The sequence below is a fragment of the Hemiscyllium ocellatum genome, chromosome 9 (assembly GCF_020745735.1).
Source record: "Hemiscyllium ocellatum isolate sHemOce1 chromosome 9, sHemOce1.pat.X.cur, whole genome shotgun sequence".
NCBI classification, from domain to species: Eukaryota; Metazoa; Chordata; class Chondrichthyes; order Orectolobiformes; family Hemiscylliidae; genus Hemiscyllium; species Hemiscyllium ocellatum.
Window position 1 is genome coordinate 97,349,946 of NC_083409.1, and position 22,810 is coordinate 97,372,755.

General features: G+C 40.7%; 1 protein-coding gene across 1 annotated transcript in view; it reads right to left on the minus strand.

Annotated features, from left to right (window-relative positions):
- rpap2 (RNA polymerase II associated protein 2) overlaps positions 1-22,810 on the minus strand; it is a 117,068-nt gene extending 94,258 nt beyond the window's left edge. Inside the window, exons 1-7 of the mRNA XM_060829967.1 lie at positions 22,685-22,810; positions 21,020-21,134; positions 18,823-18,921; positions 9,344-9,409; positions 7,131-7,219; positions 5,159-5,191; positions 2,065-3,037 (exon numbers count right to left, since the gene is read on the minus strand). Coding sequence (XP_060685950.1) covers positions 2,065-3,037; positions 5,159-5,191; positions 7,131-7,219; positions 9,344-9,409; positions 18,823-18,921; positions 21,020-21,134; positions 22,685-22,809 — 1,500 coding nt within the window. The 5' untranslated portion in view covers position 22,810. The remainder of the gene's footprint in view (positions 1-2,064; positions 3,038-5,158; positions 5,192-7,130; positions 7,220-9,343; positions 9,410-18,822; positions 18,922-21,019; positions 21,135-22,684) is intronic.

A 22,810-nucleotide genomic window follows, 5' to 3' on the forward strand; every position in this document is an offset into this window, starting at 1 on the left:
TGGAACAGTTTGAGGTAATCAATGTAGTCAATAAGATCATGGTTAAGTCTGTGCCAGAGGAGCTAGGCCGCAGGCCACAATAGTCGAGACATTATGAAGTGAAGACAATTAACAATACATGCCTCTTTACTGACATGAAAGGAAAACATCATTGCAAGCACTGGTCATAACTGGAGTACTGTAAATCCTCTATATCTGTGAGATCACAACTCATGAATTTGCCTATCTGTGCCAAAAAGTAGCAACAAAATACAACATCCATGGGAAAACTTGGGTGTCTGCAGTTTTTAACCTGTATGGCTAATGAGCTCTGCACTTGCGAATTTCATCATTCACGAGGTTTCACAAATGAAACCCTTGTGCATAGAGGAGTGATTGTAAGTCAGTGACTGATAAGTTTTCCAAAATAATTAGTCACAGGAGTTTCAAGCAACGTTTCAATAAGTGTTAAAATATTGAAACCTATAAACAGGAGCATCTTTAAAAAGTACAAAAATAAAACGTTGACGCATCATTAGCTGTTTTGCACATGGTATACTTACTCTTCTCTGCTTACTTAGACACCTCATTTAAAGCACCTATCTTGCAGTCCTCCCTTAGCCAAGCAAAATAATGAAAACGGTTAAGTCACCATAGTCAAACCAGACCATATGGCAAAAACAAGGACTGCAGATGCTGGAAACCAGATTCTAGATTAGAGTGGTGCTGGAAAAGTACAGCAGATGAAGGACTTTTGCCCGAAACATCGATTTTCCTGCTTCTCAGATGCTGCCTGAACTGCTGTGCTTTTCCAACCCCACTCTAACCCAGACCATATGGCTGCTGTTGCAGTAAAGACGCAACTGGTGGTGGTTTAACCGGAGGGTCACCAAACCTCAAGTAAGGGGAGAGGTCAAGAAGGAGAGTGCTTCAAGGTAACCCCAGCTGGTGTGGGAATTGAATCCATGTTGCTGGCATCACTGAATCACAAACCAACTGTCCAACTAACTCTATTATTAGTTAATTTTCTTTCTCCAGGTTTGCCTGCAAATTTTAGATGCTAATCTTTGTGTTCAACCTTAAATTGAGACAAATTGCCTAGAAAAAAAAAAGGTTGAGGTGTAGGGTTAGGGTTGGGAAATTTGAGACAATGGCTACAAAATCAGATAATCCGTCCTTTTGTTCTTAATGTATGGATCATATCTCGTGGTCAAAACAGAAGAAAAATAAGATTTTAGGTTCAATGCCCAATCTTCAGTGCTACCTAATTTCAGGGGTTGATTAGCTCAGTTGGCTGGACAGCTAATTTGCAATGCAGGGTCACATTGTCAGCATGGGTTCCATTCTTTCAATAGCTGAGATTACCATGATGGACTCTCCTGCCCAGAGATAATACTCAGGTTAAATCACCACCATTTCTCTCAAACCAGACAACAGCCCCATGATGCCATTTACCTTTTTAACCTCATTTCAATTACGGTAACAGCAAAAACTTGCCTCTTAACCTCAATGTCTGACCATTAAGGAGAAAAGGTGGACAATTCTTCTTCCCGATAAGTATCTGGAGACCCTTGCCGAAATTGTTTGTACCTGTCAATTTAGGATGGTTTTAAAGCTAATTTATCACACCCTCTATGATCAAAGTGCTCACTTTGGATCAGATTAAAATGATATTGTGGAACTGTACTCCAATAAAAACTGAAAATGCAACTGAGTTGAGGAGAGCAGTAATGTGTCGCAGAAAAAGGGAAATATTAGTGTGGCATTGGGCAAGAGTCCTCTTTAACCACCACCTTAGAATGAGCCACTCCAAAAACATAAATTTGGCAGTAATCAAGATGATTGCAACTTGTTACCAGATTTATTGCTTCAACTCATTCTCTTATCCTTAATATTGTGAAAGTCCCTACAGCCATAAAATCAAAAGTTACAAGATCCTCTGTAGGCCTGCTACACACCAGAATATAGCAAATGCTTCAACTTAAGTTATAGAAAGTCATTTCCTGATACAGAGGATAATTTCATGCTATATCATATAATTCGATAACAGAACTCAAAAACAGTGCATTAGAGTGCAGTACTTACCGGCACATAATTTACAGATTGATGATTTTCATCACAACAGTGTTCACTGTCCTCAGGCAACACATACTGCCCCTTATAAAACTCTCTGACCTTAAGATGAAGAAATTCAGATTCCTGTCTTAATTGTTCAAAATTTGGTAATGGTCTTGCAGTGATTTCTGATCTTCCAACTTGTTCACCTTTGGTCAGGTCATTGTCTCCAGCATTTTCATTAGTGTTGGTAATTTCAACCACTTCCAGACTGTCCAAGTCATCTTCATCAAGTTCTTCTTGTGCAGTTACACAAGATGTTGGACTTGGCCATTTTGGTGGCTGTTTTGCGCATTTTGAATTGGAACCATAAAGGAATCTTGATGTTTCTTCTGTCCTCCATTCAATTAGTGTTTGTCTTAGTAATTCTAGCACATTACTTTTGCCTGATATGCCAACACCTGAAGTAGAATGGCTCAACTGTTTTGATTTTGCTACCAGCATCTTCAATGATGCAGCACCCTTCTTACTTAGGCCCTGCGTTGTAAAGTTTTTATTTGCTTTCAATGTTGTCAGAGACAAGTTTTTCTCTGATGTCAGGGAGCACTTTTCTTCTGGTGTAAAGATCAACTGTTCATTTTTTCCACTTTGGGATGACCTAGAACTTGATGTCTCACCATCCTTAACATGGCATTTCTTCAATTCTTGTAAAACATGGTCTACTTTATGATCCATTTTGGAATGTTTTGACACTGGTATCATTTTCTTAGATTTTATAATCATGTCTGGTTGCTGCTTTTTGAGCTGTTTCTGTGCTGATGCCTTTAAACTACACTTTTCTCCCATAATTATGTTGGAAACAAACTCTTGGTCAGAGTCTTCACTGCTATTGCTTTCACTTGAGGAGGTAGACACATCCTGATCTGCCAAAAAGGGAGAATCATCAATATCTGATGCATGGATGCTTGAACTTTGAAGCTGCACTTCTTCACCAGCGCTGCCCCTATAAGTCAAGAATAAAATATTATAAACAATGACAGAAAAACTAGTTTCAAGATGACAGTCATTAAAAAATTCTGATTGCACTTTAGTAGTCAAAATTATAAATTTTACATTAGCCACTACTTTAAGTAGACAGGCAGAATGTTTGGATACAATGTGGCCTGGATTTTCCAATGACTAATCATTTTTGCAGCATTGATGGGAATTCCATGTCAGGTAATGGTTAATGTCTATGCTGCCAATTTTTTTCAGGAGATTTGGGATTGTATTTAATTCCGAGCTGAAATGTGTTGCTGGAAAAGTGCAGCAGGTCAGGCAGCATCCAAAGAGCAGGAGAATCGACGTTTCGGGCAGGAATCTTGAAGGGCTCATGCCCGAAACGTGATTCTCCTGCTCCTTGGATGCTGCCTGACCTGCTGCGCTTTTCCAGCAACACATTTTCAGCTCTGATCTCCAGCATCTGCAGTCCTCACTTTCTCCCCTTTAATTCCCTGAAGCTGCCTTAATGCCACAAATGAGACAAAATCAAAATGTGCATGTGTTTATCATTTCTGTTGAAAAGCAACTTTTAACTTTTAGGGAAGCGCTGAGGTCTTTTTAACAAAAAGCTATTAAGATTGATCATGAGAGGTTGCATTAGCCAAGTATAAAAAAAACTGTCCTTTTTTTATTTTGTCTTGGACAAAAACAAGCTGAATTTCAGAGGCAAGTACAGTGGATTTGGAGTGCCTTATTTCCCCATCCAACTTCATTTTAATTTAATTTCTCCCTGTTCCTCTCCCCTTCCAGTTTATTATTGCTGTACTCACCTCTGGTTGGCAGTGTTCGTTAAAATAGCAATTTACTAGTTCAAGGGGTTCTTAAAAATAAGCCCATCTCTAGGGCTTTTATGATGCACCAGTGATTCTCTACCTCTGGAGTTGGTGATCAGGTTCAAGTCCCACCTGCTCTGATTTTAAAAAACAAACAGCTGGGTCTCTCCTGGTTAAAGCCGCCAGCCACAAGTCCAGGCAGCAGAGGTCAGAGTTCTCAACTACCTGCCTCACTTTCAAGGCTACATTTGTGTAAAAATCTCTGAATGGGTGGATAAGAAAATTATCCAAGAGCTGAGTTCTTGTGCTGTTGGACTGAGTGGTCTCTACCTCTGGATCAGGTGGCTTGGGTTCACATCCTACCTGCTCCGGAGGTGTCTGATAACATCTGATCAGGCTGACTTAAAATATCTAAGCTCAGAGTTCTTTATATTGCCCTTCGTTGGACAGAGAGCTTGGAATGCACTCAAAGTATCATGGGGGCTGCAGTGTATTATCGACAGCTGGGTAGCTCTTTTGGTAGCCGGTACAGACACAACAGGTCAAATGGCCTCCTTCTGTGCTGTAAAATTCTATGGTTCTAACTCTCCTTTCTACTTCATTTTAATTTAGTCTACTTCATCTGTATGCAAGAGTACACAAGGGAAATAAAGAATTATTGAGAGGTTGTAATTGAAAGTGCTGCTTCTGATTAGGTGTAAAAATAACTATGTTACTTGTAATGCTGTGTTTTTTGCACATGCACAATAGTAGCTCCACCTAATGTGACATTACCCATATACACAGTCTTTACAAAATAGAAAAAATGGACTGTTAATGATGTTTATCTAAATTTACAGACAAATGCGCCATCTCCTGGTCATTTGTACACAACTTTTACATAATGTTTGTAAACAGTAGCCTCTTTAAAAGGTCTTAGCACTTCCCTAAAAATTACTTTTCTATCAAATAAACATAATCACAGTCCAATTTTATTGACATTTGCTGCATTAAGGCATCTTCAAAAGAATTAAATACAAAATCAAAGCCCAAATGTCCTGAAGACAAGCAGCAGCACATTTAAATGGCATCGACTCATTTTAAAGATGGTCAATACAAATGCCTGACTTGTGCTACTGCCAAGTATTTCCATCATGTCTCCATGCTGACTAAATGATGAGTTATTGGTTAATAAATCACTGTAATATGATTTGACTGGAGAATATGTAACATGCTGGTCATGACCAAAGTTTTCCTTAAATCTATTATATGTCAAATAAACAAACTTAGTATTATAGCTCACAAAACGTCAATTAAATCATTGTGCATACCTTTGTTCCTTTAACAAGCGGCATACAGAAGACCTATAAAACAAAAGACATGATTTTCCATATTTTAAAATCCACACAGACTTTTCCAATTTCTTCCATCAGTTAAACTTAAACCTCTCCATTAATTGGATGACTGTCCAAACCTACCTGAGAGGAGACTTTCATTCCCTTACTGAAGGTTGGATTTCAACCAACCAATTTCCAAAAGGGAAAAAGAACAGAGATAACCCAAGCCTCAGAGGCACCCATATTATCACTTTTTATCGGCTAAGTGAAAATAAAGACTTTAAAAGTTCAGTTATTTTGAGAAAAAGCTAAAATTTGAAATGCTAATTTATGATACCATTGTTACACATCCTTATAGCTATCATAGGATCATGGAGATAAACAGCATGGAACCAACCCCCTCAGTCCAACTCGACCATGCTGATCAGATACTTTAATCTCATCCCATTTGACAGCACTTGGCCCACATAAACCTTTCCTATTCACATACCCATCCAGATGCCTTTCAAAATGTTGTAATTGTACAAGCCTCTATCACTTCCATGCAGAGAGTGGTGTGTGTGTGTGTGGAATGGGTTGCCAGAGGAAAAGTTGCCTAAGGTTCCTTTTATATCTTGCCTCTCTCACCTTAAACCTAAGCCCTTTAGGTTTGGATTCCCCCACCCTGGGGAAAAAGACTTTGTCTATTTACCCTATTCATGTCTCTCAACATCTCATAAACCTCTATAAAAGGTCACCCCTCAGCCTCCAACCCTACAGGGAAAACAACCTCAGCCTATTCAGCCTCTCCATATAGTTCAAATCCTCCAACCCTGGCAACATCTTTTAAATCTTTTCTGAATCCTTTCAAGTTTCACAACATCTTTCCAAAGGAGAGAGATCAGATTTGCACACAGTATTCCAAAAGTGACCTAACCAATGTCCTGTACAGCCACAACATGACCTCCCACTTTCTATACACAATGTTCTGCCCAATAAAGGAAAGCATACTGAACACCTTCTTTACTATCCTATCTACCTGTGACTCCACTTTCAAGGAACTATGAACCTGCATTCCAAGGTCTGTTTGTTCAGCAACACTCCTTAGGACCTTACTATGAAGTGTATAAGTCCTGCTAAGACTTGCTTTCCCAAAATGCAGCACCTCACATTTATCTAAATTAAACTCCATCTGCCACTCCTTGGCCCATCTGATCAAGATCCCGTTGTACTCTGGGGTAACCTTCTTTGCTGTCCACTACACCTCCAATTTTAGTGCCATCTGCAAACTTAGTAACTATACCTCCTTATTTTCAAACCCAAATTATTCATTTAAAATGACAAAAAGCAGTGGACCCACCACTTGTCACAGGCCTCCAGTCTGAAAGCAACCCTCTCCCACCACCCTCTGTCTTCTATCTTTGAGCCAGTTCTGTATCCAAATAGCTACTTCTTCCTGTATTCCATGTGATCTAACTGTGCTAACTAGGCTACCATGAGGAATCTTGTCAAACGCCTTACTGAGGTCTATATAGATCATATCCACTGCACCTACCTCATCAATCCTCTTCGTTACTTCTTTAAAAATCTCAATCAAGTTTGAGAGACATGATTTCCCCACATACAAAGCCATGCTGACAATCCCTAATCAGTCTTTGCTTTTCCAAATACATGTAAATCCTGGACATCAGGATTCCCTCCAACATCTTGCCCACCACTGATGTCAGGCTCATTAGTGTTTAGTTCCCTGTCGCTTCCTTAACCACCTCTCTTAAAGAGTGGCACTACATTAGCCAACCTTAATTTTCCAGCACCTCACCTGTGCCTAGTGATGATAGAAACATCTCAGCAAGGGACCCAGCAATCACTTTCCTAGCTTCCCATAGAGTTCTACAGTACACTTGATCAGGTCCTGGGGATACTGAAAGTTCAATGGAAACAATGCAACTTCTAAGAACAAGTCAGAAATTTAGAACAAATACTTCACCTTTCTTGATCCCGTGACCATAATGGGTTCTTTGGAATCTGAGCTTCTAAATATTTGGATGCTTTGTAACAAAAATTGCTGCAAAAACACTTAAAAATAATTGATTTTAATTAGTATTTATAATTACCTTCTCTTCAATTTAAACATTAAGGAATAGACTTTTGTTTAAACTTAAAATGACATCTTTCTTTTAGGGTGTGCCCCATGCTCAGGTTTCCATGATCATAACAACATAACATCTTGTACCTTGTCAAAGGACAAGTACATGATTGCAGCTGTTAACAGCTGCAGAGTCAAAGCCAGAACCACATTTTACGTACAGTCAGTGAATAGCAAAGAGTAGACCAACCTGCACCACTAATGTTTTTTCAAATTTTGAAACTACTTCAGTAGGGGTTTGTCATCTTTTATTGCATCATCTAAGAATTTACACAATTATGGGCAAGTGAGCAAATTTTGATACATGGGTCTGACCATAAGTAAAAGATTGTCCACTGTAGAATAATACGAATAGTTAACAGGCACTTTTTTTCCCTCTAGAATATTTAACTTTACAGTCCAAATCTTTTGGACTCCTAGAAAGACAACATAGTCATTATTTCCAACCTCTGTTCTATCAAAATACACAAAAAAATTGGAAGCAAAAGCTATTTCTGACAGCTCTGACATACACAAATAATACTAAATGAAGAATCTCAGTGTTTAACAATATGAATCTTTATCGCAGCCTTTTAAGTGCCAGTCACAAACTGAACATGCTTCTAAGTAAAACTTAACTTGAATACTTGTGGATCAGTTCCAGTTCTATTAGTAAGTGGTACCCATCCAAATTGCCCTCAAAAAAGAAGTTAAGAGTGGGATTGGAGTCTCACACAAGTAAAGACAAGTAATTTCTATTCCTAAAAAGGAAATTAGGGACTTCAATCTCTTTTTTCACATAACATTATTTAAGACTGAATTCAAATTCTCAAACTATTGTTAAGAATTTGAGCACAGATGCTCTGATTTTAAGCCCGGTTTCTGAATAGTTCGCCAACTAAAAACTGAAATGCTACTCAGTAGTAATAGTACTCGTGGACAATTCATATATCAGCAACATGTCTCATATTACTACAACTAGCTTTCTTAGGTCTGCAAACATAACTACAATATTTAATTTTATTTGAATTAGAATCCTTACAGTGTGAAAACAGGCCCTTCGGCCCAACAAGTCCACGGCGACCCTCCGAAGAGTAACCCACCCAGACCCATTCCCCAACTCTATATTTGCCTCCGACTAATACACCTAACCGACACAGAGTCAGAGATGTACAGCATGGAAACAGACCCTTCAGTCCAACCCGTCCATGCCGACCAGATATCCCAACCCAATCTAGCCCCACCTGCCAGCACCCGGCCCAAATCCCTCCAAACCCTTCCTATTCATATACCCATCCAAATGCCTCTTAAATGTTGCAATTGTACCAGCCTCCATCACTTCATCTGGCAGCTCACTCCATACACATACCACCCTCTGCGTGAAAAAAGTTGGCCCTTAGGTCTCTTTTATATCTTTCCCCTCTCACTCTAAACCTATGCCCTCTAATTCTGGACTCCCCGACACCAGGCAAAAGACTTTGTCTATGTATCCTATCCATGTCCCTCATAATTTTATAAACCTCTAAGGTTATCCCTCAGCCTCCAATGCGTCAGGGAAAACAGCCCCAGCCTGTTCAGCCTCTCCCTATAGCTCAAATCCTCCAACCCTGGCAACAGCCTTGTAAATCTTTTCTGAGCCCTTTCAAGTTTCACAACATCTTCTCTGAAGAACGTGCGCAATTTGAGCAAGGCCAATTCATCTAACCTGCACATTTTTGGATTGTGGGAGGAAACCCACGCAGACACAGGGAGAACGTGCAAACTCCACGCAGACAGTTGCCAGAGGCTAGAATCCAACCAGAGTTCCTGGTGCTGTGAGGCGCAGTATTAATCACTGAACCATCATGCTGCCCATATTCTTTTGGAGTTGTTCTCAGTTTAGTCATAACTTTCTACTTTTGAGAGCTGTAATGTTAAACAATGCTCTAAAAATTTCCATATAATTTTCATTCCAGAGTAGTGTAAACAAAAAGCGCAAACCCAACTAACATGTATACATCTAGGGATATTCAATACAATTCTCTCAACACAAATTATTTCAAATCAACTAGAAAATCTTTTTAAAAAGTTCTTACTTTTCTTTCAGTAATGTCATAAACTCGATTGGTGTGGGTAGATATTCTGTATTGCTGTTTAGGTACCTTGATGGAATTTTAAAAAAAATTAGAGGTTACATCATAATCAGTAATAGACTGCCAAATAGCTCAGCTGTTGCACACAATAAGAGCCAAATAAATAGATGCAAGTATCAAATGGATGCAAGTAAAATAATAGCAGTATTATTTCATTTGTCATGGTTTCAGTGAACTGCGGTCTGCTCACAGTAACCGTTTTATCATGTACCAGACAAGAATGACTACACTTTGGAATACACACAGCCAGTCAGCCCTGTGAGCTTGGTTTGTCACTCTAGATAATGGCTAATCAAAAACATTGTCAAAATCCTACACTCTCTCATATCCCTTTACGTCATTAGTCATAATTACGATGATATGACTGTCATTAGGATTTGGAAATCTATCGACTTCAGTCTTGTACAGCTTTCTAAGATTGAGAATTCCAAAGATTCACTAGTAAATTCCAAAGTAAAGAAATTCCATTTGATCTTAGTCCTAAGTTAACTTGCCCCCAAACTGTGATCCATGGTTCTATGCTGCCTTAGTCGCTGGTCTACTAATTCAGAACCTTAGCCGAATGATCTGGGAACGTGGATTTCAATCCCACCATGGCAGACAGTGAAATGGGATTCAATTTTTAAAAATTGGAGTAAAGCTAGTCTAATGGCAAACAACTAATCTCTGTTGATTGTTATACAAGTCCATCTGGTTCACTAATGTCCTTTAGGGAAGGAACTTTGCCATGCTGATCTGGCTTGGCTGATATGGCTCCAGAATAACAGCAAAAATGGTGGACTCTTGACTACCCTCTGGTAATTTAGCCAATGGGCTAGAAAAGCTGGCCCAGCCAGTGGGATTCTGATCATGAACAAATTAAAAAAAAAAGCTGAGGCCCAAAAAACTGATCTTTGCTGTACCTTGCTGTTTCTACACGTCTACTTCCAGCGGCACCAAACAGGGGCTGGATAAACTCGGACTGTCTACTTTGGAGCAAAAAAGGTTGAGGGAGACCTGATAGAGGTGCATAAAATTATGAGAGGCATGGACAGGGTGAATAAAAAGAAGCTCCTTTCCCTTAGTCATAGGGACAATAACGGAGGATCACAATTATAAAGGTGAAAGGTAAGAGGTTTTTAAAAATTTATTTGTGGGATGTGGGCTTCAGTGGCTAGTCATAATTTTTTGCCCGTCCCCAGTTGCCCTTGAGAAGGTGGTAGTGAACTGCCTTCTTGAATCGCTGCAATCTGTACTGTATGTTGACCCACAATGCCCTTATGGAAGGAATGCTACACTTTTGACCCAACACTGAAGAAATAGAAACATATTTCCAAGTCAGGACAGTGAGTGATTTGGAGGGGAACTTGTAGGTGGTAGTATTCCCATGTATCTGCTACCCCTGTCCTTTTAGATGGAAGTGGTTATGGGTTTGGAAGGTGCTGTCCGAGGATCTTGGGTGAATTTCTGCAGTGGATCTTTTAGTCATTACATACTGCTGCTCCCAAGTGTCAGTGGAGGAGGGAATAGATGCTTGTGGATGTAGGGCCAATCAAGCAGCTTCCTTTGTCGTTGATGGGGTCAGGCTTCTTCAGTGTTCTTGGAGTTATACTCATCCAAGCAATTGGGGAGTATTCCATCATACTCCTGACTTGTGCCTTATAGATGATGGACAGGCCTAGCAGAATCAGGAGTTGAGCTACTTGCCACAGTATTCCTTGCCTCTGACTTGCTCTTGTGGCCACTGTTTTTATGCGGTGAATCCAATTTAGTTTCTGATTGATGGTAAGTCCTAGGTTGCTGATAGTGGGGGATTCAATGATGATCATAGCCTGGTATTTGTGGGCTGTGAATGTTACTTGCCCCTTGTCAACTTACACCTGGATATTGTCCTGATCATGTTGCATTTGGACATGCACTTCTTCAGTATCTGATGGGTTATGATTGGAGCTGAACATTGCGCAATCATCAGTAAACATCCCCATTTCTGACTTCATGATGAAGAGATGATGATTGGGTTTAGGACACTACCCAGACGAACTCTGGTCGAGGTGTCCTGACCCCCAACAACAATGATCACCCTCTTATCCGAGAATGTGAATTAAATCACTGGAGAAAGTTTGCCAATTGATTCCAATTTTGCTAGGGCTCCTTGATGCCACACTTCGTCAAATGCTGTTGATGTCAAAGGCCATCACTCATCTCACCACTGGAATTCAGCTTGTCCACATTTGAACCAAGGCTGTCATGAGATCAGAACCTGAGTGGCCCTGGCAGAACAAACTGAACGTCACTGAGCAGGTGCTGTCTGATAGCTTGATGATGCCTTGTGTCGCTTTATTGATAATTGAGAGAGTAGACTAATGGGGCAGTAATTGACTGGGTCAGATTTGCCTTACTTTATGTAGAGGACATATCTGGGCAATTTTCCACATAAGCAGGTAGATGCCAGTGTTGTAACTGTATTGGAAGAGCTTGGCTTGGGGAGCAGCAAGTTCTGGAGCACAAGCCTTTAGTACTGCTGCCCATAGCCTTTGCAGTATCCATTGTCTAGAATGGAATGGAGGAAAAGTGTTTTCATCCTGACAGGCCTGGAACACCCTGCTGGGGTGGGTAGTTGAGGGGATAAGTTTCACAGCTTAAATAAAAATAACTTGAATAAGCACTTGAACTGTCATAACATTCAAGGGTATGGGCTCACTGTTGGAAAGTGAGGCTGACGTTGATTTAGTGTAGCTTTAGTGGTAGAGACTTGATGGGCTCGTGGGTCAAAGGGCCTTTTCTGGCTGTCGGATTATATGACACCCAGGTCTTACTACATTTTCTTGCTTATCAATTTATAACCAAAGTATAAATGTGCCTTCCTGTTTTAACTATAAAATTAAATAACCTCATTTATGTACATTATTATACTGCATTTTTCATGCACTCAGCTTGACCAAGTCACACAGAAGAAGCTCTGTATCCTCCTCATAACTCACCCTCCTGCCCAGATTTTTGACATCTGCAAATGTGAAGATATTAAATTTAAGTCCCTCATTCAACCCATTATTATATCATGAACAGCTGGGGTCTGAGCACTGATCACTTCATCCATGGTCTCTTTCTTTCAGTATCATGGTGCAAAATATTCGTTTAGTATCTCCCCTATTTTCTGTGGCTCCACTCAAAATGCTCCCTATCCTAAAGCTTGCTACATTTTTGGCAATTTTATATGCCTCCTCCTTTGACATAATGAAATCCTTCATTTCCTTTGTTAGCCACATTACAGCAGAATGTAACTGCTGCTCTTAGAACCAGAACACAATAAGCTGCTGATGCCTACGAGACAAATGAGGGTAGTTAGGCAACAGTATAAAGAAAGTAGGAGTATATTCGAGGGAAATCAGGAGGGCAAAATGGGGACATGAGATAGCTTTGACAAATAGAATTAAGGAGTAGCCAAAGGGGTTTTACAAATATATTCAGGACAAAAGGCTAACTAGGGAGAGAATAGGGCCCCTCAGAGATCCACAAGGCGGCCTTTGAGTCGAGCAACAGCAGATGGGGGAGATACTAAGTGAATATTTTGCATTTGTATTTACTGTGGAAAAGGATATGGAAGATATAGACTGTAGGGAAATAGATGGTGACATCTTGCAAAAATGTCCAGATTACAGAGGATGTGCTGGATGTCTTGAAAAGCATAAAAGTTGATAAATCCCCAGGACCTGATCAGGTGTACCCAAGAGCTCTGTGGGAAGCTAAAGAAGCGATTGCTGGGCCTCTTGCTGAGATATTTGTATCATCGATAGTCACAGGTGAGGTGCTGGAAGACTGGAGGTTGGCAAACATGGTGCCACTGTTTAAGAAGGGCGGTAAAGATAAGTCAGGGAACTATAGACCGGTGAGCCTGACCTCAGTGGTGGGCAAGTTGTTGGAGTGAATCCTGAGGGACAGGATGTACATGTATTTGGAAAGGCAAGGACTGATTAGGGATAGTCAACATGGCTTTGTGCGTGGGAAATCGTTTCTCACAAACTTGATTGAGTTTTTTTGAAGTAGTAACAAAGATGATTGATGAGAGCAGAGCAGTAGATGTGATCTATATGGACTTCAGTAAGGCGTTCGACAAGGTTCCCCATGGGAGACTGATTAACAAGGTTAGATCTCAATACAGGGAGAACTAGCCATTTGGATACAGAACTGGCTCAAAACGTAGAAGACAGAAGGTAGTGGTAGAGGGTTGTTTTTCAGACTGGAGGCCTGTAACCAGTGGAGTGCCACAAGGATCGGTGCTGGGTCCCCTACTTTGTCATTTACATAAATGATTGGGATGCAAGCATCAGAGGTACAGTTAGTAAGTTTGCAGAGGACACCAAAATTGGAGGTGTAGTAGACAGCAAAGAGGGTTACCTCAGATTACAACAGGATCTGGACTAGATGGGCTAATGTGCTGAGAAGTGGCAGATGGATTTTAATTCAGATAAATGCAAGGTGCTGCATTTTGGGAAAGCAAATCTTAGCAGGACTTATACCCTTAATGGTAACGTCCTAGGATGTGTTGCTGAACAAAGATCTTGGAGTGCAGGTTCATAGCTCCTTGAAAGTGGAGTCACAGGTAGATAGGATAATGAAGGCAGCATTTGGTATGCTTTCCATTATTGATCCGAATATTGAGTACAGGAGTTGGGAGATCATGTGGCCGTACAGGACATTGGTTAGGCTACTGTTGGAATATTGCATGCAATTCAGGTCTCCTTCCTGTCGGAAAGATGTTGCGAAAGTTGAAAGGGCTCAGAAAAGATTTACAAGGATGTTGCCAGGGTTGGAGGATCTGAGCTACAGGGAGAGGCTGAACAGGCTTGGGCTGTTTTCCCTAGAGTGTCAGAGACAGAGGGAGTGACCTTATAGAGGTTTACAAAATTATGAGGGGCATGGATAGGATAAATAGACAACGTCTTTTCCCTGGGGTGGGGGAGTCCAGAACTAGAGGGCCTAGGTCTAGGGTGAGAGGGGAAAGATAAGAGAGACCCAAGAGGCAACTTTTTCCACACACAGGAATGAGCTACCAGAAGATGTGGTGGAGGCTGGTACAATTGCAACATTTAAGTGGCATTTGGATGGGTATATGAATAGGAAGGGTTTGGAGGGATATGGGCCAGGTGTTGGCAGTTAGGACTAGATTGGGTTGGGATATCTGGTTGGCATGGACGGGTTGGACCGAAGAGTCTGTTTCCATTCTGTATATCTCTAGGACTCCAATATATAAAAGCAGCACTATTTGGACACACAGAGTTCTCTTCTCGCTGCAGGGAAATAAAATAGGTAGATATCGACCACCATATTCCAGTCACCTAATGTTCTCCTCAATTAAGCATGTTTATAAAAGCATATGGTAGACCTTTTGTATTATTTCTATTCACATCATTGGAGCAAGCAAAAGAGTGGCCTCAGTTGCAATATGAACTGAATAGGCATTGGAAAGTCTTCTGCTGATAGACAAAATGATACAGAACTAAAGATTTCTTTTCTTTCCTATTGGTCAAATTACATCAGATCTATTGTTAAGTGAAAGATAGGAACAATATTTTGAAACTTGGAAAGGTTCAGAAGAGATTTCAGCCAGGGTTAGAGGGTTTGTGCTATAAGGAGAGGCTGAATAGGCTGGGGCTGTTTTCCCTGGAGCACTGGAGCGGAGGGGCCACCTTAGAGAGGCTTATAAAATCATGAGGAGCATGGATAGGTTAAATAGATATGGTCTTTTCCGTAGGATCCAGAACGAGAGGGCATAGATTTAGGTGGGGGGGGGGGGGTAAAAGATTTACAAGGGACTCAAGGGGCTACTTTTCACAGAAAGAGTGGTACGTGTATGGAATGAGCTGCCAGAAGAAGTGGTGGAAGCTGGTAAATAGGAAGGATTGAGGGGGATACGGGCCTAGTGGTGGCAAATGGGACTAAATTAATTTAGGATAACTGGTTGGCATGGTCAAGTTGAATCGAAGGGTCTGTTTCTGTGCTGTATACCTCTGATTTTACGTACAGATTTGGTGAAGCTTGTAAAACATTCAACTAGTTGTTTATGTAACAAATCGTGGAAAATTAAATTTAAAAATCTTCAATAGTCAGAAGATACAAGAAAATACTTAGGCAGAAAGTACTTGCACTCTGAAATACAGTGGAATGAGGGTCCCCTGCAATGTGACCGGAGAGTTTGAGTGAGGGAGAGAGGCTGAATATGTTGTGGCATTTTTATCCTGGAGTGTCAGAGGCTGAGGGGTGACCTTATACAGGTTTATAAGGTCATGAGGGGCATGGATATGCTGAATAGCCAGGTTTTCTTTATAGTGGGGAAGTTCAAAATGAGGCAGAAAAGATTTAAAAAAGGACCAGAGGGGTAACCAGGAGACCATAAGACAGGAGTGCAAGCAAGGCTGTTCGGCCCATCAGGTCCACTCCACCATTTAAATCAGGGCTGTTCAGTGTTTCAATTCCACTGACCCACACACTTCCTGTAGCTTTTAAATTCTTGACCTCGCGAGGAATTATCAATCTCTGCCTTGAAGACACCCAACATCCCGGCCTACACCGCGCTCCGTGACAATGAATTTCACAGGCCCACCACACTCTGGCTGAAGAAATGTCTCCTCATTTCCATTCTAAATTGACCCCTTCTAATTTTGAGGCAATGCCCACAGATTCTAGTCTCCCCGCCTAACGGAAACAACTTCCCAGCATCCACTCTTTCTAAGCCATACATTATCCTGTAAGTTTCTATTAGATCTTCCCTCAATCTCCTAAACTCGAATGAATACAATCCCAGGATCCTCAGCTGTTCGTCATATGTTAGGCCTACTATTCAATGGATCAGCAGTGTGAATCTCTGCTGGACATGCTCCAGTACCAGTATGTCCTTCCTGAGGTGCGGCGCCCAATATTGGACACAGTATTCTAAATTGGGCTTAACTAGAGCTTTATAAAGTCTCAGAAGCACATCGCTGCTTTTGTAATTCAACCCTCTTGAGGTAAATGACAACATTCTTTTGCTTTCTTAATCATGGATTCAACTTGCAAGTCAACCTTTAGGAGAATCCTGGACGAGCACTCCCAGATCCCTTCGTACTTTGGTTTTATGAATTTTCTCACTGTTTAAAAAAAAAGTTCACGCCCGTATTCTTTTTCCAAAGTGCAAGACCTCGCATTTGCTCACGTTGAATTTCATCAGCCATTTCCTGGACCATTCTCCTAAACTGTCTAAATCTTTCTGCGGCCTCCCCATCTTCTCAGAACTACCTGTCTGTCCGCCTAACTTCGTATCAGCGAACTTCATCTAAATCATTTATATATAAAAAAAAGTGAACAGCTGTGGCCCCAACACTGCGGGACACTTCTAGTCACCAAATGCCATTCCGAAAAAGAACTTTTTACCCAAACCGTCTGCCTCCTGTCAGACAGCCAATCCTCAATCCGTGGCAGTAGCTTACCTCAAACACCATGAGTCCTCACTTGTCTCGGCAGTCTTCCGTCAGACACCTTATCAAAGGCCTTTTGGAAGTCTAGATAGACATCCACTGGGTGTCCTTGGTCTAACCTACTCATTACCACTTCAATGAATTCTAACTCTGCCCTTTGACTCTCCTTAATTGTTGGGATATTGTTTTTGGGGGGGGGGGGGGGGGGGGGGTTGGCTCAGTGGTTAGCACTACTGCCTCAGCGCCAGGGACCCAGGTTCAATGCCTGCCTCGGGTAACTGTTTTCGTGGGTTACCTCTGGGTACTCCAGTTTCCTCTCAGTCCAAAGATGTGCAGGTTAGGTGAATTAGCCATGCTAAATTGCTCAGTGTTAGGTGCATTAGTTAGGAGTAAATACAGGGTGGTGGGATGGGTGTGGGTGGGTTGCTCCCAGAGGATTGGTATGGATTTGTTGGGCCATACTGTATGGAATCTAATCTATTACTTCTGTCTTGCACTGTGAAGGCTGACACAAAGTGCTTAAGTTCTTCAGCTAAATTTCTTACCTCCCAGCACGAGCCTTCCTGCATCAATTTGGAGTGGCCCAATCTCTATTTTTGCCTCTTGTTTGTTTCGTATATACTGGAAGAAACTTTTACAATCATTTCTACTATTACTGGTGAGCTTATCTTCATATTTGATCCTTTTCTTCCTTGTTTCTTTGTTATCCTATTTATTTTTGTAGTCTTCCCAATCTTCTAATTTCGCAGTGTTCCTGGCCACTTTATAAGCTGTCTTTTTCTTTGATACATTTCTGGACTTCCTTTGTCAGCCATGCCTGTCTAAACCCTCCCCTGGTAATCTTTTCTTTGGGATGAACCTCTGTACGGAGTCCTCAATTACACCCAGAAACTGCTATTGTTGCTCTACTGTCTACGGTAACATTTTCATGCAGAGGGTGGTGCACATATGGAACGAGCTGCCAGAGATGTGGTGGGGGCTGGTACAATTATAGCATTTAAAAGGCATTTGGGTGGATATCTGAATAGGAAGGGTATGGAGAACATGGGCCAAAGGTCAGCAAATGGGACTAGGCCAGATTGGGATGTCTGGTCAGCAGAGACCAGTTGGACCATAGGGTCTGTTTCCACATTGTATGTCTCTACGGGAAGACAGAAGATGCAACTATTCTCTTTTAGGACAGAAATTAATGGGAGATAGGATCGAGCAGTTTAAAATTATGAAACATTCTGACAGGGAAGATATGGCAAAACCATTTCCACAAGATATGGGATCAGTACCCAAGAGGAGAATAAGAATTTTCCTTTTGAAAATGCAGCGAGTTATTAAGAATACACTGCCTAAAGGGTATTGTGAAGTAGATTCAGTAATAACTTTCAAAGTGAAATTGGATATATACACTGGGAGGGGATGGCAGGGTAGGGATTAAGAATATTTGCAAGGCTTTGGGGAATTGGGGAGAATAATAGAATGCGAATAATATGGATAGCTCCTGGATGCTGGACCAAATATTCTATGGAAAAATACTTTATACCTTTCTTTTAAAATAGAACTATTGGTTGTGAACTAGCAGTACACACATTTATTCAAACAACCAAGGACATCTAAAAGACATTTTTTTTTCATCCTTTTTGTAATAGGCATTTGTTCCCTTTCAAACTTTGCTCATGGGTGAGATATACTGGATGAAACCCCTTTGCTCGAGATTGCATTCTATTGTTTTCTACTTATGATTAGTTGGTAATGAAATTGGTCTTTCACTTAAAGAATCGTTGTAACTGGCTTCTTATTACTGCAGTAGAAGTTAGTTAATTACATTTTAACTGGAGAAAAATATGGTTTCATGTTGGAAGACACTAATATTTGTTATAGCCAATCAGGGAGTTTGCAAAGTGGGAAGCTGATTTGCTCATCAGCATCTGGTGTGACATTACTAATCATTAATTTGCAGCTATTTGTGAAAATAAATACAAATAAACATAATAGACTTACATTCTCAAGTTTATTTTGACAAATAGGATAGCCACACTGTTTAATTATGGACCGCTCTTCCACAATATCCTTATAATGGACTGCAGTAATAAAATGTATCTAAGTAAGAACACAAAGAGGCAAAGTTAAATACACATCTGCAAATGCATCCAAAAAACCCAAAATTATTCAATATCAGTTTGCTACTTGAAAGTTATTTTCCAAATTATAAAAGATTAACATTTATATATTCCACACAAATGAAACTAGGCAGGCTGCATATATTAGAGTCTTTTGTCTTTAATGGGATGTGGGCATTACCAGCAACTGTTGTCCAGAAAATTAAAGCCAATCTCATTTGCTGTGGATGTGAAGTGATATCTAGGCCAGACTAAGCAAGGACTGTAGACTTCCTTCCATAAGTGGCATTTGTAAACCAGATGGTGTAGTGAATGGAACAATGTCAGCCAGGGGAATGAGTTCCGTGATTGGATCACATTAACAGCCCCAATCAGGGAGTCCTGGCTGATGGATATAAACTAGTATGTGTCGGGTTTAAATTAGCAGAGTAGTTTACTCAGTGTCATAACAAAGTTGGAGGGAATAAAAATAACTTGCTACACATGGAGATTGGAGTGTGGAAATTATACCATTCATGCTGTAGTCTATATAAAGGATTGAAGTGTTCTGTAACCCACCAGAGTGAGCTTTAAACTGCAAGGTGTTAAGAAATAAATTATCGTTATCTTGTTTTCTTGAAGTCCTGTTACCAATTTGCAAAGTTGATCCCATAACAGTGCGTAACAACCTTTGATGCAATTTTGTTGAAAGGATTTTGGTAGTCTCTTATGATGAGGTTTAGTGACTAACAACCACAGTAACCAAGTTACAAAAGTTAAACAGTTTTTTCAAGCCAGATTTCACTCTGGGATCTGAACTATTCAGTTTTATCAGACAGCTGGAATCATTACACTACTTACACAGCTCAGTCAGATGCCCGAGAACCAGGAGGCCAATTAAAATCAAGCATGTGATCACAGCTGGAGAATAAACTTGTAAAGCAAGTCAATGACAATCACATTAATTTACTCAGTTTATCATTACAGTTATCCAGCACGGTGGCTCAGTGGTTAGCACTGCTGCCTCACAGCATCAGGAACCCAGGTTCGATTTACACTTTGTGCAAACACCACAGACAGTCGCCCATTCTCCCAGGGTCTGTGTGGGTTTCCTTCCACAATCCAAATATGTGCAGATTAGGTGAATTGGTCATGCTAAATTGCCCAGAATATTAGATGCATTAGTCAGGGGTAAATATAGCTGAGGGGAATGGGTCCGGGTGGGTTACTCTTCAAAGGGTCGGTGTGGACTTGTTGGGCCAAATAGTTTGTTCCCATGGAATCTAAACTAAATTAGGGAATCTAATCTAGTCGAAAGAAACAAATAAAAGTTAGTAGATTTTCAAAACTAACCACAGATTATGTACTAGGTTTATGAAGAGAATGATCTTATAATGTGACAGAAGTTAAATATTTCAAATAGTTTTATTAAAGATTCAAATTTTTTTGGTTTCTTTTGTGGATCAGATTAGCAGAAATAATCTTCAACCTGGCAACTTAATAATGGAACAGACTGAATTTTCAACATGCAAAGTAATGTAATGGGACTAAGTAAATAGTTCTTAGTACACTGGCAGAGTTGGATCAGCAGAGGGTGTTGCATATATAGAATGAGCTGCCAGAGGAAGTGGTGGATGCTTGTACAATTACAACAATATTTAAGAGGCATCTGGATGGGTATATTAATAGGAAGGGTTTAGAGGGATATGGGCCAAGTGCTGGCAAATGGGACTACATTAGTTAGGATATCTGGTTGGCATGGATGAGTTGGACCAAAAGGTCGGTTTTGGTGCTGTACATCTCTATGAACAGCCTCTTCCTGAACAATATGATGCTATGTTGCTACTTAGTTGCCAATGTGGACTCTAAACTGGATGCTCTTTTTCCTATACAAACAGCAGTAACAACACTGGCTGTGATGCAATTTGGAAGACCCTGTAGATATTATACTCACTAGATACTCAGATTTTTAAATATAACCAAAGAAACAAAGGAAGATGTTCTAACATTCAGAATGTATTTGCACCTACTTCATTTTTAGGAAAGCCAAGGACAAAACTCCATCATCAATACAGTACCCTCAAAGGCAGCCCACTTACACAATCCAACAGAAATTCTTCTGTAACGTTTATTTCCAGCAGTTGTTCAACAACACGAAGAGCTTTTGCCTCACATTCACGTTTCTTCCTCAAAGCCTCTTGCAAAGCAGCTTTTCTATAGGTGCAACATTTATGACAAAAAGATCACGTTAGGTCAATTCAATTTACTTTTATCAGGATAATATTGATATTTCTTGCTTTGAGTATTTCCCCTGATGGTATAAATATTTAGTCCTCCCCAGTATCGGCAGATCTCTATTCTTCAAAATAGGCCAGATTTGTAACTAATAGGCAGCAATAATTTGATGCTTAGAAAAAGAGTTGCACCTAATCGATAGTGAACAGTTTAGAGACAGTTGCCAATATTCAGCAGCAAGGCACCAGGCTACTGACAATACTCCCATCCCCATAAGACCCCTAATGAAACAACTGACCATGTCCAATATTTTCCCATAGTTTTTATGATGATTGGAAGGGGGCGAGGAAAGAAATGCTAGTTGCATAGCAATGTTTAGGTCACCTAGTCCAATCTTCCCACACCTTCTAGAACAAATAGCCCTGCAGCCCTTTTCTAATCTGGATTAATTCAGTTTTTTAAAATAGTGAACTGGTGCTCTGTTTCAACTCCATGTCCATTGGTAATCTGCATCATTTCACCACGGTCATTGAAATAATGAAAATTACCTTTTCCTACATTAAAACAGTGCAACCAAATCTATTTAGTAAACAAACTGCAAATAGTTTACAGACAAGCAGCACAGTTCATCTCAATAACAGTGCTAGTATTACATGTTACTGTTCATTTTGTCTGTAACTACCTGAACTATATAATTGTATGTTTTGATTGTTGTGCTGCTAAGTACGCCACTGCTCGAAAGAGGCAGTCCGCTGCAAGAGACGCAAACTTCACTAGGTTAGTGCCTTTCTAAACAAAAACAGAAGTTGCTGGAAAGGCTGAGCAAGTGTAGCAGCATCTGCTGAGAAAAATCAAAGTTAACGTGTTCTTAGAACTGATGTGCATAGGTAAGGAGTAAAAGGATAGGTAGAGACAGAGACGAAGGAGAAAAATAGATCGACAAAGGAGTGGATAACGATCAGTTTGGAGAATTCGCTGTATTAGTGGACAATTCGTGGCTAACGGTGATAACAAGGCTTGATATGGGGGGGGGGGGGGTGAAAATGTGTTGCTGGAAAAAGCACATCAGGTCAGGCAGCATCGAAGGAGCAGGAGAATCGACGTTTCGGGCATGAGCCCTTCTTCAGGGATCATGGGGGCGGGGGGTGCTGGGGTAAACACATGGGAAGGTGCCCCAAGTCCTAAAGCTGCTGAATTGAGTATCCAAGTAGAAAAAAAAAGGTATTCTTCCAGTTTGTGCTGAGCTGAGCTTTCCAGCATCCGCAGTGTTATTTTTAAATTTAGTATTTTTTTTAAAAAAAGTCACACACAACCATACTTGAACAGCTTCATACCAAATACTATACGAGACTGGAATAACCAACCCTATTACACCAGGAGGCAAGGAGACAAGAACAGCACGGAAGATGCGACACTGATGTTATACAGCGATAACCATATACTTCTGAGATTCATCTCCCTGTCCGCTTCCGTCCCTAACTATACAACAATTATAAACCTCGGGCCCGCCGTCAGATGTTAACTCTCACCTTTTAAGGGCCCCGTCAACGTCCGAGACCCCAGCCTTACTATTAGCAGTAGCCGCGCTCGAGCGCTCCCGCCGCCGGCTTCTTGAACTCTCCCCAACCAGGCTTCCCCTCAGCTCCGACGCCATA